Below are 16,549 nucleotides of genomic sequence, written 5' to 3'. Positions count from 1 at the left end.
TCAATGAGGTTGTCAAGGGCGTAGTGTTTTCGAAAAGCAAAAGCCAAATAAATTTTGAAAATACCAAAGTTTGGTCTTCTCCTGATGCAAGGTTTCGGGGGTAACCATCGTTCTTTTCCGGCTAGAGCATCTGCATTCATACTACTTGAACCCTCAACCTTTTCATTTCCCATTAGAACAAGGGGTTGTCATGAATACAATACTGGGGCAGTGTTCATCGTGGTACACATCCCCAACGATCTGTTGATTGGGAGATAAAAAAAAAAAAGAGAAAAAAAAAAAACAATGAAGTCGATGTGTCAACCACTACCGAGTTTTATTCCAGGGCTAAGGTCGCGAGAAAGTAAGGTAAGCAAAGATTCAGAGTGACGTGTGGCCATTTTTTTTCTTTATCCAAACGTTAAAAGAAGTTTATCCAATTGCACCCCTTTTGAGCCATAAATTATATTTGTTTTCATCACCCCCGACAAGAATCATTAGCACATCGATGTCAACCTAAAGGGTACATCAAGGACATCCGAAATCAAGGATAGGGAACCTCTCTACCAACCAGCCTAAGCATACAAAAGAAAATCGAACCCATTTGGGCCATCCTTTTAGCCGACCCTTTCATACCCACTACTTCTTCCAAACAGAGCCCCATGCCAAAAAAAAAAAACAACAACAACAAAAACTAGGACAACTTTGCGGATCTTATTTGAATTTTTTTCATCCGAATTATCATGGATTCATATCATACTCATTACACCAAACCGGGGAAACTGTTTAGGTACCTCGTGTTTCGCTTTGGCACTCATCTACTTTACAGAGCATATGAGGTGACATGTTAGCATAGCTATCCCATTATCTTCCAAACCATTCTAAACAACTCCCATTCTTCACTTGCGAGTGAGTTCAAGCATATGTACGTTGATGTCTCGGGAGAAAAAGTCAAAATGTATTAATCTCAAAGTTAGATCTCGGATGTATGACATTTCTCACTTTTCTAAGCATTGAAAATAATGACCAGTTTGATGACTGCAAGTAAGACAATTGACTCGAAAAAAAAACTGAAATCGCTTTCTTTAAAAGCTTTTGCTTGAGTCCGATTTCATTACACAAAAAAAAAAGGGATTCTTAAAAAAAAAAAAAAAAAAAAAAAAAACATTTGTTTTTCAAATGTTTTTCTGAATCAAACTTTCTCATATCAATTTTTGTCCCACAAAGCCCACTGTCCACATTCGCCCGCAAAAGCCCAGCTTCTACATCGACCCAAAAAAGCCCAGTTTCCACACTGGCCCAAAAAGCCCAGTTCCTACACTGGCCCAAAAAGCCCAGTTCCTACACTGGCCCAAAAAGCCCAGTTCCGACACTGGCCCATAAAAGCCCAGTTTCCTACACTGGCCCAAAAAGCCCAGTTCCTACACTGGTCCAAAAAGCCCAGTTCCTACACTGGCCCAAAAAGCCCAGTTCCTTCACTGGCCCAAAAAGCCCAGTTTCCTACACTGCCCCAAAAAGCCTAGTTTCCTACACTGGCCCAAAAAGCCCAGTTCCTACACTGGCCCAAAAAGCCCAATTTCCACACTGGCCCAAAAACCCAGTTCCTACACTGGCCCAAAAAGCCCAGTCCCTACACTGGCCCAAATGGCACAGTTCCTACACTGGCTCAAAAGCCTAATTCCTACACTGACCCACAAAACACAGTTCCTACACTGGCTCAAAAGCCTAATTCCTACGCTGGCCCATAAAGCCCAGTTTTCACGCTGGCTCACAAAGCCCAGTTTCCACGCTGGCACATAAAGCCCAGATCCAGCGCCGGCCCACAAAGTCAGGCTCGACTGGCCCTTAAACCCAATTTTCTCTAAAAAAAAAAAAAAAAATTTTGTACATGTCTTCAATCATAAAAATAAAAAATAAATTTTCTTAAGTTACGTGCATCATTTTCATTTCATATTACATTTCTGCATTCATAAAACCCAAAAAATATGCATATCGTATCAAAAGTTGAGTCAGTTTTTTTTTTTTTTTTTTTTTTTTTTTTTTTTTTCGATGCAAATCATCAATTTTATGACATTTCAAAAAAAAAAACAAAACAAAAAAAAAATTTAATGGATGTCATAATCTCCTATAGTCAAATGATCAAATGACGTATTCTTAAGAAGCATTTGTGTGTGCATTGCTTGGAAACATCATCCTTCAACCTTCACTAAACCAAACATTGACCCCAATCGTGTTCTTGAGCCCAAATAAACGCAAACTCTTACACTGGGGCAGATTTTCCTTGTTAAGATTACCTTCATTGGCTTTCATTTGGGAGATCCTTGAATCTGTTAGGACAAAACAAAAAAGAAAAAAAAAAGAAGAAAAAAATGACTCTTGTTGAGATCATTTAGTTTTGTCTCCTAATTAATCTTGTGAAAATAAAACAACCAAAATTTGAAATGATGTGTGGCCATTTTTCTTCACCCAAAAAAAGGAGATATATCCATTGATACCCAAATTTGAGCCAATAAGAAGTTTCTTTTCAAAAGTTTACCCAAACAAGGGTTACCATCACAGTAGAAGTCAACTCAAATTGCAAAAAAAAAAAAAACACACTTAGTGATCAAATGAAGAGAATTCATCAAAAGCAAAGCAAAAAAAATAGAAAGAATCACAAAGTGATGACAAACAAAGAATGAAATTTGAGAAATGGCAAGATAGGCAAAACGGATTTGACGAATAATTGATACAAGGTGCAGATGGTAACTCTTGTTTCAAAAAAAAAAAAAAAAAAAAAAAAAAAATCCATAAACATTTATTTGGGCCTTTATATCCTTTCTTTCAATACCCTTTAGCCCAAGCCACATTACAAGCTAAATAAAAGTCCACACTGATTGAAAGATGGTTGCTTAAATTTTCATAAAGCTTAATTTTGAGACAAAACAAAATGACTAACAATGAGTTGTTAAAAAAAAAATGATGAAAAATAAATGTCCTTGGAAGAAGGGAACTCCCTATTGATCAAAATTATACAAAGGAAAATCAAGCCAATTGGGGCAATCCTTTCAAGCCAATCATTTTCATATACATCACAAATTCATATCCCATTCGAACTCTTCCCCGTTCTCCAAAACTAGGGGCAATTTTGTGAGTTTCATGTGTTTTGGCCCATTCAAAATATTGGGCAACTTTGTTAATCTTTCATCTGAATATTCAAAGCTCATACAAAGACTGGGGCATCCCTTGTTGGGCCTCGCATGATTTTGGTTCGCCCCGAACTTCAAAAATTTATCACCACCAAAATTGGGGCAATTTGTAAATCACACATGATATTCTCACTCCCTGATTCATGACTTATTCCCTCACAATTCACAGATACATTTGTCCATACCTACCTTTTTACCATGCCCCAAACTGGAGCAGCTTCTGAGTATCTACTACCTCACATTGGCATTTGTAGCCGTTTTAAGGAGTAAGAGGCCCAAGTAGCCAATCCGGTACTCTCCAAATCCTTCCAATCATCCTCCACACATTTGTCCCAACCCTTGATATCAGGCATGCATACACTGATGTTTCAAAAGAAAATGTTGAGCACACAAGTTTGAACATTTGACTTTTAGAATTTAACATCCATCGTAAAAATAAAATGAAGGTCTAAATCCTCATAAATTTGATGATTTCAAAGGAAACAAATTGACTTAATAAAAAAAAAAGTGTCATAGTTTCATAATCTTCCAGTAAAACAAAAACAAAAAAAATCACAAGTCAACATCATGTACATATTTCATAAACTTTGAATTCATTTTCATGAATGTTTATCAAATCTTCTTCCTTCAAAAAGACAAAAAAATCATCAACATACAACAAAGTTTTCTCCTCAAATTTCAAAATTTACATCCATCATATCTCTCTTACGTATTGAGATTTCAAATCCTTGTACAAAAATGCAACACTTTGTTTATTGATTTCAAAAACTTTCAAAAAAAAAAAAAATCATCAGAGTCAACATCATGTACATATTTTCAAAAACTTTGAATTTGTTTTCGTAAATATTTATCAAATCTTCTTCCTTCAAAAAGACAAAAAAATCAACATGCATCAAAGCTTTCTCCCGTAATTTCCAAATTTACATCAACCATGCTTCTCATTTCAAAAAAATAAAAATGGACACTCATTTCTATCTCAAGAAAAAAAAAATCAATAGATTTCAACATCTCAAAATTTCAACAAAATCCAAATTTCAAATTCAAAACAATCAAACAATTTTACTTTCTGACATTGGTATCTCGACCCTCTGCAAGGCAATAGTCGAGCCCAATTTTACTTTCTGCTATTGGTATCTCGGCCCTCTGCAAGGCAATGGTCGAACCCAGCAATCAAGCTCAAATCATTCACTTTCTTTAGGGTTGGTACACCCTCCATGAGGTTTGTACACCTCATTCGCTTTCTATAGGGTTGGTACACCCTCCATGAGGTTTGTACACCTCATTCGCATCCATAGGGTTGGTACACCCTCCATGAGGTTTGTACACCTCATTCGCTTTCTATAGGGTTGGTACACCCTCCATGAGGTTTGTACACCTCATTCGCATCCATAGGGTTGGTACACCCTCCATGAGGTTTGTACACCTCATTCGCTTTCTATAGGGTTGGTACACCCTCCATGAGGTTTGTACACCTCATTCGCTTTCTATAGGGTTGGTACACCCTCCACGAGGGTTGTACACCTCATTCGCTTTCTATAGGGTTTGTACACCCTCCACAGGGTTTGTACACCCTCCACGAGGTTAGTACACCTCACATCATTCATTCATAGGGTTTGTACACCCTCTCCGAGGTTAGTACATCTCCTATCATTCATCCATAGGGTTTGTACACCCTCCAAGAGGTCACATCATTCGTTCAGGGTTTGTACACCCTCCATGAGGTTTGTACACCTCGTTCCCCTCAAGCACGTTTTTGGTTCAGCGTTTCAAGCCCAGTCTCGTCTGGTGCCTCTAGTCTTTCTGTGATTTTGGGCCCTCTGCTCGGCAATGGTCGTTTATGTGGCAATCTTACATTTTTCATGGATTTGGCTAATCTTAGGTCTCGTATTCATTTTCCTTCATTTCGCCTCCTTAGAAATCCAGACGAAATTAGTATTTCTATCTTTACTTATCTTTTACTCTGATAATATCAAAACGTTGTTTGTCATATTATCTAGTAAAATCTAAGTAAAGAGGGGCAGCTGTCAATACCAAATTTCGTCCGGATTGGTTTTGGCTTCATCGTATTCTATTGTCTTATATTCTATTATTTACTCGTTTTCATTTACATTGTCATTTTCATTCCTTTTCTTTTATTTTATTCTTATTTTCTTTTTAGTATTCCATTTTTATTTTATTTTACTTTTCCTTTCATAATTTCTATTTTTTAACTTTGTTTTACTTTTATTTTTAATTTTAGTTTTGTTCTAATATAATTAATATGGTTAATTTGAATTAACATAGTTTTAAAAAAAAATGAAAAGGAAAAGGCTTGGAACGTACCATTTTGTCTTTAGTGAAAAATAATAATAAAAAATAAATAAATGTTTTATCGCGTGTATGTGTGTTAAAGGGGGAGGGGACAGAAAACGGTTTTATGCAGGTAAGGACTATAGAGCGGGGGGAGGCAGCACCACGCACACTGACAGACGCCCCTGTTTGCTCCCCTCGTCCGTAACCACTCCCAACCACATTTCCCTTTCACTCCCAATTCCTCATCTCCAACAGATCCACCATTGACCTCAGACCCTTTTCTCTATTTTCCTCCATCACCACACACACAACTCGGGATTCCTCTATTCAATGGCATAGAGAAGCGCCTTCCTCATCATCAGTGCATCTTCATTTTCCCTTTCATCTTCTTCAGCACACTCAAAGCTAGAAAACCCATCATCCACTACACCTCTGATCTCCAAAAAAGGATAGGCTCATTCTTCGTCCAGGCGTGAGGGAGAAAGCCGCCGTCTTCCTTCTCCATTTTTTTGTTCCACGCATTTCCGTCTCTCCAGTAGCTACCCCCACTCGTCCTTTCCTCCCTCACGCATATCACTCTGAACATTTTTTTTCTCCATTGCCTCCAACACCCATCATCTTCATTCACTCATTTTTTCCTAGCCCCTGCCCACTGTAACCATAAAAACCTCAACCTTTGACCCCTCTCACCCGTAACCACCTCAACTCAACGCCTTCATCATCTATCATACACTTCTCATACTACCCACCTGCATTCACTAGGAACCATCAAAAACCACCAAAAACAGAGACCATCATACTCGCACTAGCCATCACGATTCATCCTTCATTTTTGCCAACGTATTCTTCAAACCATAGACGAACCTTGATTCCATCTTCATCTAATTGCAACCTTCATCCAACAGAATCACAAATAATTCAACAGTAAAAAAAAAAAGGGGAACAGTGAGAAGCACGGTGAGTTTGGTTGTTTCCGGGAACGCTTCAGTCACGTCGGAGGAGGAGGCATCGGATTAGCGGAGCTAACGACAACCAGTGGAGCTCCAAGAGGTAAGTAGACTTGCTCACTCGTATAGTCATAAGTCTTGGATGTATTATGCTTCATACTGGATGTTGTTCCATTGATAATGCATTGTTGTGTGAATGTCCGCGTTTCTCCATCATCATCCAATGTATAATTACATGTTGTCTTCGATCTAAAACCTCCGATATCGTCCGCCACTCACTAACCTCCCCTTCCATTCATTCTCTGTTTCACCACCCCAGCCTCATCCTACCCTTAACCATCTTCACCCATTTCCCTACTCCAACCTTTGTCTCCCTCCCTCGCAAGCTTCCATCAACCCCTTTGATTCTCCACTTCTCTGATCGTGTTTCTCTCCTCCAAGCAAATCCATTTCTCAACTTCACTCATCATTTTCTCATGACCCAATCAATACTCAGAGCAGGACAAACTCTTCATTCACGATTCATACTCATACGCACACAAACACATTCCAATGCATAATGAAGCTATAGAAATCCATTTTCGGTTTCCCCTTTTCAAAGACATGGAGCAACACGAGCTCTGATTTTCCACAGTCTTCAACGTTTCTGTTCCTCAACCAATTCCATGCAAAATCAGATTTGAACCAGTGAATAGCAGCCAATAAGAAAACCAAGACGGAGAGGGAGGAAAGTGACACTGGCGGCGCCGGTGAAGAAGCGCGCTCCAGCTAGAGGCGACGGTGGCCGGCTCTGGCAGAGGCGGCGGCAGGAGGTGCCCAAGGTGGAAAAGCCTCAACCCTAGGCTAGTGCGAGAGAGAAGGGGAGAGAACGCCGTGGTTCCGGTGGTGCTTGGGGTCGCCGCCGACACCGAGACGGGTGGAAGGTGGTGGCGCGGTGGCTGGTTGGAAGAAGTAATGGCGCAGGTGTTCAAGGGAGGCAATCCCAGCCCTAGCTTTTCCTGGTCAGAGAGAGGAAGAGACCTGGGTCTCGATGGAGGGAAGCAGCATTGAGTGTAGAGTCAGAGAACCCCTAGGGGAATTCTAGGTTAGAAACCACCGGGTGGGCCAAGCCCATAATAAACGCACGTTTTTCGGCCTTTTTCGAACGTTCGTCATCTACCCCCTATCCGAACGTCCGTCCGTCAACTTCTTGGACGGACCGTTTGGGTGACCATATCCCCAACGAACGCTCGTCCACAACGAGCGCTCGTCTTTCAGCCTCTTTTCCCAGCGTCCGTTCGCCAATTCATCAACGAACGCTCGTCCCCAACGAGCGTTCGTCATTTAGCTCTTTTCCCAGGGTCCGTTCGCCAATTCATCAACGAACGCTCGTCCCCAACGAGCGTTCGTCATTCAGCCTCTTTTCCCAGCGTCCGTTCGCCAATTCATCAACGAACGCTCGTCCCCAACGAGCGTTCGTCATTTAGCCCGTCTCCCAGTGTCCGTTCGCCAATTCATCAACGAACGCTCGTCCCCAACGAGCGTTCGTCATTCAGCCTCTTTTCCAAGCGTCCGTTCGCCAATGCCCAACGAACGCTCGTTCCAAACGAGCGCTCGTCATTCAGCCCATTTCCCAGCATCCATTCGTCATCGCCCAACGAACGCTCGTCCCAACGAGCGCTCGTCATTCAGCCCATTTCCAAGCATCCGTTCATCATCGCCCAACGAACGCTCGTCCCAACAAGCACTCGTCATTCAGCCCCTTTCCTAGCATCCGTTCGTCATCGCCCAATGAACGCTCGTCCCAAACGAACGCTCGTCCTTAAGCCTCCTTTCCCAGCGTCCGTTCGACATTTCCACCAACGAGCGCTCGTCATCCACTCTCCTGTTCTAAACGTCCGCTCGTTATCTCCACCAACGAGCGCTCGTCATCCAGGCTCCTTTTCACAACGTACGTTCGTCAGCTTCCACCAACGAGTGCTCGTCCTCCACTCTCCTGTTCTAAACGTCCGCTCGTTATCTTCACCCACGAACGCTCGTCGTCCAGGCTATTTTTCTCAACGTCCGTTCATAATTCCCCCCAACGCTCGTTATTTTTATTTGTTTGTTTTTCTTATTTCATTTTATTCTATTTCATTTATTTTGGCTATCTTATTTCATTTATTTTATTTATTTCTTTTATTTTTATTTTATTTATTATTTTATTTTCTTCTATCTACTCATTCTACATATTTACTTATCCTAAAATATATGTTTAATAATGCAATATTTACAATTTAAATAAAGGAATTTATCAAAATACGTTTTAAAGGTTTAGGCACATGTGTGATCGCACGCATCGTCCTTGTGCTAAAAACCTTTTCTCTTTCTTAATTAAAATTACAAAAAATACGTTTTAAGGGTTTAGGCACATGTGTGATCGCACGCATCGTCCTTGTGCTGAAAACCTTTTCTCTTTCTTAATTAAAATTACAAAAAATACGTTTTAAGGGTTTAGGCACATGTGTGATCGCACGCATCGTCCTGTGCTGAAAACCTTTTCTCTTTCTTAATTGAAATTACAAAAAAATGTTTTAAAAGTTTAGGCACATGTGTGATCGCACGCATCGTCCTTGTGCTAAAAACCTTTTCGCTTTCTTAATTAAAATTACAAAAAATATGTTTTAAAGGTTTAGGCACATGTGTGATCGCACGCATCGTCCTTGTGCTAAAAACCTTTTCTTTTCCTTAAGTAAAATTAACCAAAAAATATGTTTTAAAGGTTTATGCACATGTGTGATCGCACGCATCGTCCTTGTGCTAACAACCTTTTCTCTTTCTTAAACAAAATACAAAAAAAGGTATAAAATCTTCAAAAAACCCAAAAACATCAACAATTTTAAACAACAATAGTCTTGCTACCCAGAACTACGTGATGCTTGATTCTCCATCAAAAGTGGAGATACGTAGGAGCAAGGCTAGCCCTTGTCAGGTTCACTTTCCCAAAAATCCAAATTTATCCATAATCATTTTCCAAACAAAATTTTCTAAACAATTTTCAAACCAATTTTCAAAGCAGTTTTCTAAAAGAACTACGTAACCCTGATTTCTCATTTTGAATGAGAATACGTAGGAGCAAGGTCAATCCTTGTCGGGCTCGAAAAACTAAAAAAAATATATTTTGATTATTTAGAATTTTATTTTAGGGATAGTTAAACATTTTGAAAACCACATCAAATTCGCGTATTTAGTTAAAGGTACTGCCTTAGGGCAGGCGTTGTAGGGTGCTAATACCTTCCCTACACGTAACCGACTCCCGAACCCAGAATCTGGTTTTCGCGGACTGTGTCTTATCGTTTTTATGGTTTTTCCGTAGTTTTCCAAAATAAACTATGGTGGCGACTCCAAATCTCTTTTCAAAACTCGTATCTTTTTTGGATCGTCGTCCCGTCGCGATTCCGGTTGCGACAGTAAGGTACAATTTGGTCTTCTTTCTTTTCGAAACGTTCGTTTTAGTCCCTCAGAACTTTGGTTTTAGTCCTCATTTTGTTGCTAAATGAGGACCAAATTTTTAAACAGTGTTAGTTTTCGAGGACTAAAAGAATGAGGACCAAATTGTACCTTACTTTGAAAGAGGGACGAAAACCAGAAACGACCAATAGTTTAAGGACTAAAAACATATTTAACCCAAAATTAATCCATTAAATCAGCCTAATTTGTTTTTTACATATTAAAATATTAAAATCAAGTAGGATTTAAGGAGACCAGATTGGTCCGTTCTACCACTCCTATCCAACGTAGTCTCCAATTTAAGTAAATTTATTTTTGTAAATAATACTGGTGTCAATAACATATACCATAAGAGATACAAAGCACATTCCCGCTTCATCTACTAGTGGTTCCAATTAGAGGTATCCATTACTAGGATATCTATGCACCGGTTTCTTTTAAGTAATGTTATTTAATAAATATTTTGCATATTAAAAATTATTTAAATTACCCATTTGACATTAATAAAATATACTAATATACTAATATAAAATGTTTATAAAATATATCAGTATTAAACTAAATTTATTAATACTCATTATTTTATCACGGGATAACTATTTAAGAGAGGTGAATAAAGCAATATTTGGTTTCTTTCAATATTAAAAGATAACTAATAGTTTACGCAGTGGCATCCAACAAATTGGTCCTCTCCTCGTTCACTAGTCCCACGAGAAAATGATGAGGCCACTTTATTATATTTAATAATTAATATGTAATTAAGATTCTAACCTTATAATAATGTGGTTCGGTCAAGGTCTGAATTCATCCTCAAACGCCGTAAGAATCTTGGCTCAAACAACACGGTTTCAGAAACACGGTTTCAGAAACATGGTTTCTTCCAACACTGTGGAGCTCCTGAGAGAGGAGATCCCCGTCAACCAACAACCTTTCACGTTGTCGCCAAACATCAAAACCGGCCTCGTACTCGTCGATGTTGTCAATGGCTTCTGCACCGTTGGCGCTGGCAATTTGGTAAATATATATATACTTCTGTTTTTCGTTTCTTATAATAACTTGGTAAAACCATTCAATGAACAGGGATTCTCCTTTGTCTCTTTCGTCGGCATTTTTTCATGTACTTACTTGCTATGTAATTAATTATTATTACATTTTTTCGTTTTGTTTATAATATTATTGTGTGGCGCAATTTCGGTTTTGCCACTTTTGGTGTTGCGAAGGCGCCGAAACAACCGGATGAGCGAATTTCTCATATGGTGGAGGAATCTGTGAGGCTTTCCAAAGCGTTCTCTGAGAGAAAATGGCCGATTTTTGCTTTCCTTGATTGCCATCAACCCGACCAACCCGAACCCCCTTATCCACCACACTGTATTATAGGATCAAACGAAGAAAAACTCGTTCCTGGTAATTTCCTTTAGAATTTATTTAAAATCTACTTCGAGTACTTCTTTTGTACTATCGTGCAATTGTAATGGGAAAGTTTACTTGTATGGTATTTGCTTTAAAAGTCATGTATGACTCTTTATATCAGATTGTTGTTGTAGTTGTACCTAGTTTTTTGGTACAGACGTGTTGGAATGGAATGTTTAAAAGGTGACATGGTTTATCGGTTGAAACAAACAGAAAGGAACAAGGAGAACTTTCTGCCTTGTCCTGTTAGTGTGCTACACGCTACCTTATTTAGTTTTCACCTGTAATGTGGTTTGAGTTCGTTATCAATATTGGGTTGTTTAGTGGATATGTGCTTATTAGCTTTTTGGTTTGGTTTCCTCTGAATTTATAGATCTCCTGTGGTTGGAAAACGACCCCAATGCAACACTCAGGCAAAAAGACTGCATTGATGGATTCCTTGGGTCAACTGAGAAAGATGGTTCAAATGTCTTCATTGATTGGGTGAAAAATAATGAGATAAAACAAGTAAGCCTTTCCTTTGAAATTGAGTATCTGTTACTGTATAAATTTTAAGCAGAAAAGTGCTCAGTTATTGGAGTAACTAATGTTGCACAAGAGACTCTTCACTTTTGAAACAGGTGGTCTAAGACCTGTTTCGATGTTAGGGTTGGTTATGGTGTTGTAGTTTTTACTTTCTAGTTATGTATAAGTAACCAATATCTTACTAAGTTAAAATACTCGACCGATTCTTAATAAAATATCTGGACAATTTACTTTTAATATACAGAAAGAAAATTATAGGATTAAAACTCACATTATGAAAATATACAAATTATTACTTACTGATACGGATCATAGCTAAATAGATAAAACTATAGGGACTAAAACCCCAAAATTTATAGCTGGGGCCAAAACTCAAATGGAAATTTGAAAGGATTAAACTTTGCTCTAAATCAGCATATTAAAATCTCTTACACTGTTGCTGTGTTAAAATAAAACATTTTTTTTCCTATATATGAAAACTGTCTAGACTTCTTCTTGCCATAGGTTGACATATTTTGGATATTATTTTCATTAGTTCATGAGATTTTTGTTGAGGTTCTAAGGGTCTGGGTTTTTCTTGTTGCAGATTTTGGTTGCTGGGATATGCACTGATATATGTGTGCTGGATTTTGTTTCTTCTGTCTTGTCTGCAAGAAACCGTGGTTTCCTCTCTCCTCTGGAAAATGTGATAGTGTCTTCCCAAGCTTGTGCTACTTATGATTTGCCATTACATGTTGCCAAAACTAACAAGGCTTTCATATCTCATCCACAGGTATTTGGTCAAATTGAAGTTGGCTTTTGCTGGAATACTTCATTTTTTTTTAATGTTTCTTTGCCCTATATTTATATCTTAATTACCTAAACATCTGCACTCAGTCAGAAGACAATTCAGCTATTCTTTCTAGTGCTGGCTATGATTAGTGTCGACCTTGCACTGAAATTATTTTTCAGAGCTGACTTGTATTGCAGAGATGATAAACATAATCTCAATAGCCTGGAAGTAGAATATTGAACAGAATCTCGATGGAAACTCATCTGACAATAAGGACGTAAATATATTATATCTAGGAATGCCGACTTATGCTGGGAAAAATGTATCCGTTCTCTGTTAATATATGACAATGAACACTTTGCAATAACCTCTAGTTATGAGCTCTGGTACTTTTTCCAGAATAACTTGTGTGAGCAATAACATGGTTTGGGTCTTGTCAAATTGCAAGCAATTGTCATGCTGATTTTACATGATAAATTAAAAAAATTCAAATAGACATTTCTGATAAGATGGGTGTATTTTTTTCAATGCTTATTTATGAATTTATTATTGTTTCTATGCTGCAGGAGTTGATGCATCACGTTGGCCTGTACATAGCCCGTGGAAGGGGAGCCGATATAGCTTCAGAGGTGTTATTTGAATAATCGAGGGATGTTATTGAATGATTGAGGAATGTTATTGAATAATTGAAAGAGCCTTAAGTGTTGGTTCGAGGGTTGAAAAAATTAAGAGCATCGACTGTTCGTATATGTTAGTAATATAGAATTGGAATTTCTGAGAGCATCAAGTGTTATGTAAAGAATTGATAGCTACAAGAGAATTGAGTACTTGAAAAGTGTCCCTAAATAAGAAAAAGAACGTATACTTGACAGCACAGTGCTCATATTATTCGAGTTTCTGTTTAGATTTCATTAGATTTGGTTTTGAATAACAAGTTATGATTGGGATAACTATGGAGTACATGAATTAACTGATTCAAGACGCTTCTAGCTTGTCTAATAGTTTTGAATGAATTATAGATACACGGTTATGTTGAATATCGGAAAGAAAATTTTAACACCCGAAATGATTTCGTTTGGCTTAGGATTGTCTTCCATAAAGATTACAACTGTGTTTTCACATGATAGACATGAATGGCATGGACACTTGAAATAATCTTATCTTTTAATTTTACATTAAAAAACGTATTACAGCATGAAAAAAATAATTATTGTTTACAAAACGTTTGCTTCTAACTTGTGCTTCACTCGTACTTAATTTTTAACATTCCTCGCATGCGACCTGAGTTGTTGACATGAACTCCGCTGAAGAATCTGCATTGCTGATGGAACAAGCTATACAATGAAAATATGTTTATATTGTGATGTAGAGAAATTATAATTACGTGATTAACTCTTTATTTTGTCTTTAGAGTAAATTGAAATCTCTTAAACTATTTTTAAAAATAACTTGATTCATATATATTGTGGAGCAAATAAAACAAATCCACTCCAAAACCATCTAAAATGTAACACACCATAAGATGCTACTAAATTCCTTCGTAAAATTAATGAATTTAAAAAACTTTTAATTCACAACTTTTATAACATAGTTAAAGCGTATATAACACTTAATGAAAATAAATATATTTATTCAATCCTTCAAAATAAATTCCAACTTCAAATATCCATAATAACTTGTAATAATAAATATAAAAAGTTTCAAAACACATAGTTCAATTTATTATGAAATATGAAAAACCCTCTCTTTCCACTAAGATCCAGTACTCCTCGTTACTCTAGACCTGCATTAATACATGCTCTCATATAAAATATGATCGTAGTCACATATGCAAACACGCAAGGGTGAGCTAATCATAATCAAAACATTAACTTTCAATAAAATGGAAACAAATAAGATACTATCTCACCCAATATATTACAACCAACATTATATCTTATATTCATTCACAAACTTGGTTATCTTACAACAAAAATTACATCTTCCCATGTCGTCTCAGTGTTAGATATCAACAACATCAAAATCCTCACATGTAGCTTACCACCCAAACTAGTTCATCTCTAAAGTCAAACTAACTTTTCCTTCCTACTCCCCTAGAGTATGGGGACAAAGTCTACTTTGAACTACTCTTCCCTAAGTATTTTGTGGAAGTCCAACATCATAGAGTTTTGTTGAGTCAACCATTCTCCACCACTCTCCTGGATATTTTACAAGGTGAAATCTATATAGTCAGCCCAAGCTTACACCTAGAGCCTTCCATAGCCCCTCACTTCTTCCTAAAACCTACACTTCTAATGTAATAATAATAGATTACCCAATTTCATCTTATTCAATCATCCACATATATTACAATCACATAAAAAAACATTGCATAGATTAAACCATTTAGACAATGCTCAACCCCTCTAACTTAGCGCACAACTGCACCTAAATTAACAAATTTATTATCAAAAATATAAAAACAAGTGTCTGTGGCATATATCTCTAACTATAGACCTTCAATCAGTGATCCCACAGATCAAACTAAAGAACTATGTGTTAGAGACCAATTATCAAATTTTCAGTTTGATCCAACGGTTAACGAAACGAAAAACTCAATTTTTATCAAAGTTGTCCAAAAGTTGTAAAAAATACTATAATAAAAAAGAAGTCAGGAAAGATTTGTAGAAGATAGACAAAAGAAAAAACAAGAAATAAACGAAGTCTAGAAAATAACATTATTGAATTGAAGTATTAATAAATCCTAGTTTATATATGTTAGTATTCATTATCACTTATTACAATACAAAGTTTCCTTTTTTTTCCTCATAATTCTTGCAAAAACTCATCTTTTTACAACATTATCAATTGAAGCTAACAATCTTCAATTAGTTGTCAAAAGTGTTGTATTAGTTCTTATTTGTACTACCTAATTATCATAATTAACTAACTTATGTGAAACATGTTTAAACATGAAGAGAAAATACATTAACAATGTTTTCACACTATTCAACTTAAGTGTTACAAACACTACTGCAAAAATAACGTATAACGTCACGCATTCAACGTCCAACCACTGAATAACTAACGTTAAAAGTGACTAGTGACATTTTTGTAAATAAATACAATTATTAAACGTCGTTTAGATTTGTAATTCGACGTCAATTTGAAGGTTAATTTTCGTTTTTCGTTTTGAAGAACTTATTTGTTGAACTTGTTTGTTTTTTTTGAACTTGTTTGTTGCTTTTGTTTGGTTGAACCTGTTAGCTGTAGTTGTTTGATTGAACTTGTTTGTTATTGTTTGTTGTTGATACTACACTACACGTTCACAGTTCGTGTTTTATAAAATATAAAAAAATTGAAATTTGTTGTTTTTCTGCTTTTCAAGTCTCGTAGAATTGTAAGAGAGGATCACAGTTAATTAAAAAAAACAAAAAAATTGATTAACGTTGAATATTGACAAAATTCGACGTTAATTTGATTAACGTCGATTTGTTCTATGTTCGATGTCAATTTAATGTCTCCTGATATAACGTCGATCTCGAATTCGACGTGAAAGGCCAAAAATATTTGACGTTTTACGCTATTTTTGTACTAGTGAAAGATTGCTTAAGATAGGTTAGTCTTAGTAAAAGCTAAGAGATTAGACATTTTATTATCTTACACTAGGTAGAGAGCCAAATGGGCTTGGACCTAAGTTGATTTGAATGAGCTTGAGTTTAGGTAGAGTTGAGTTGACTCAGGTAAAGACCGAATGAAGTTGACCACATCTCATTCAAGTCAAGTTAGTCCGAGCCTTGATTGAGCAAAGTCTGGTCGATCTAGGTTGAATTGGACTCAAGTGGAATGAAGATAGGTTGGGCCAAGTTAATCCAAGTCAAGTTGGATCCACGTTGGCTAGTATATCATTTCGAAATCATGTCAAATAAAGTTTGGTTGGTCTCACATAAGGTCGATTAGGTCTATTCCATGTTAGATCTAAGGTAATT

General features: G+C 37.0%; 1 protein-coding gene across 1 annotated transcript; it reads left to right on the top strand.

Annotated features, from left to right (window-relative positions):
* The first annotated feature begins 10,636 nt into the window (after positions 1 to 10,636).
* LOC124844633 (nicotinamidase 1-like) lies at positions 10,637 to 13,531 on the top strand. Its single transcript, XM_047321611.2, has 5 exons — positions 10,637 to 10,888; positions 11,095 to 11,278; positions 11,658 to 11,791; positions 12,396 to 12,581; positions 13,148 to 13,531. The coding sequence occupies exons 1-5, from the start codon at positions 10,655 to 10,657 to the stop codon at positions 13,223 to 13,225; spliced, it is 816 nt and encodes a 271-aa protein (XP_047177567.1). The 5' UTR covers positions 10,637 to 10,654; the 3' UTR covers positions 13,226 to 13,531.
* The last annotated feature ends 3,018 nt before the right edge of the window (positions 13,532 to 16,549 follow it).

Source organism: Vigna umbellata, chromosome 1 (assembly GCF_029865625.1).
Source record: "Vigna umbellata cultivar VRB3 chromosome 1, Vumbellata_1.0, whole genome shotgun sequence".
Lineage (NCBI taxonomy): Eukaryota > Viridiplantae > Streptophyta > Magnoliopsida > Fabales > Fabaceae > Vigna > Vigna umbellata.
This window is presented reverse-complemented; position numbering and strand designations above follow the sequence as displayed.

What these genes read in the sequence shown, in the direction of transcription:
- LOC124844633 (XM_047321611.2), top strand. Translation starts at nt 10,655, where the DNA reads ATGTGGTTCGGTCAAGGTCTGAATTCATCCTCAAACGCCGTAAGAATC. An exon ending in CCGTTGGCGCTGGCAATTTG is followed by an intron (nt 10,889 to 11,094) that starts GTAAATATATAT and finishes GGTGTTGCGAAG; the next exon opens with GCGCCGAAACAACCGGATGA. An exon ending in CTTTCATATCTCATCCACAG is followed by an intron (nt 12,582 to 13,147) that starts GTATTTGGTCAA and finishes TCTATGCTGCAG; the next exon opens with GAGTTGATGCATCACGTTGG.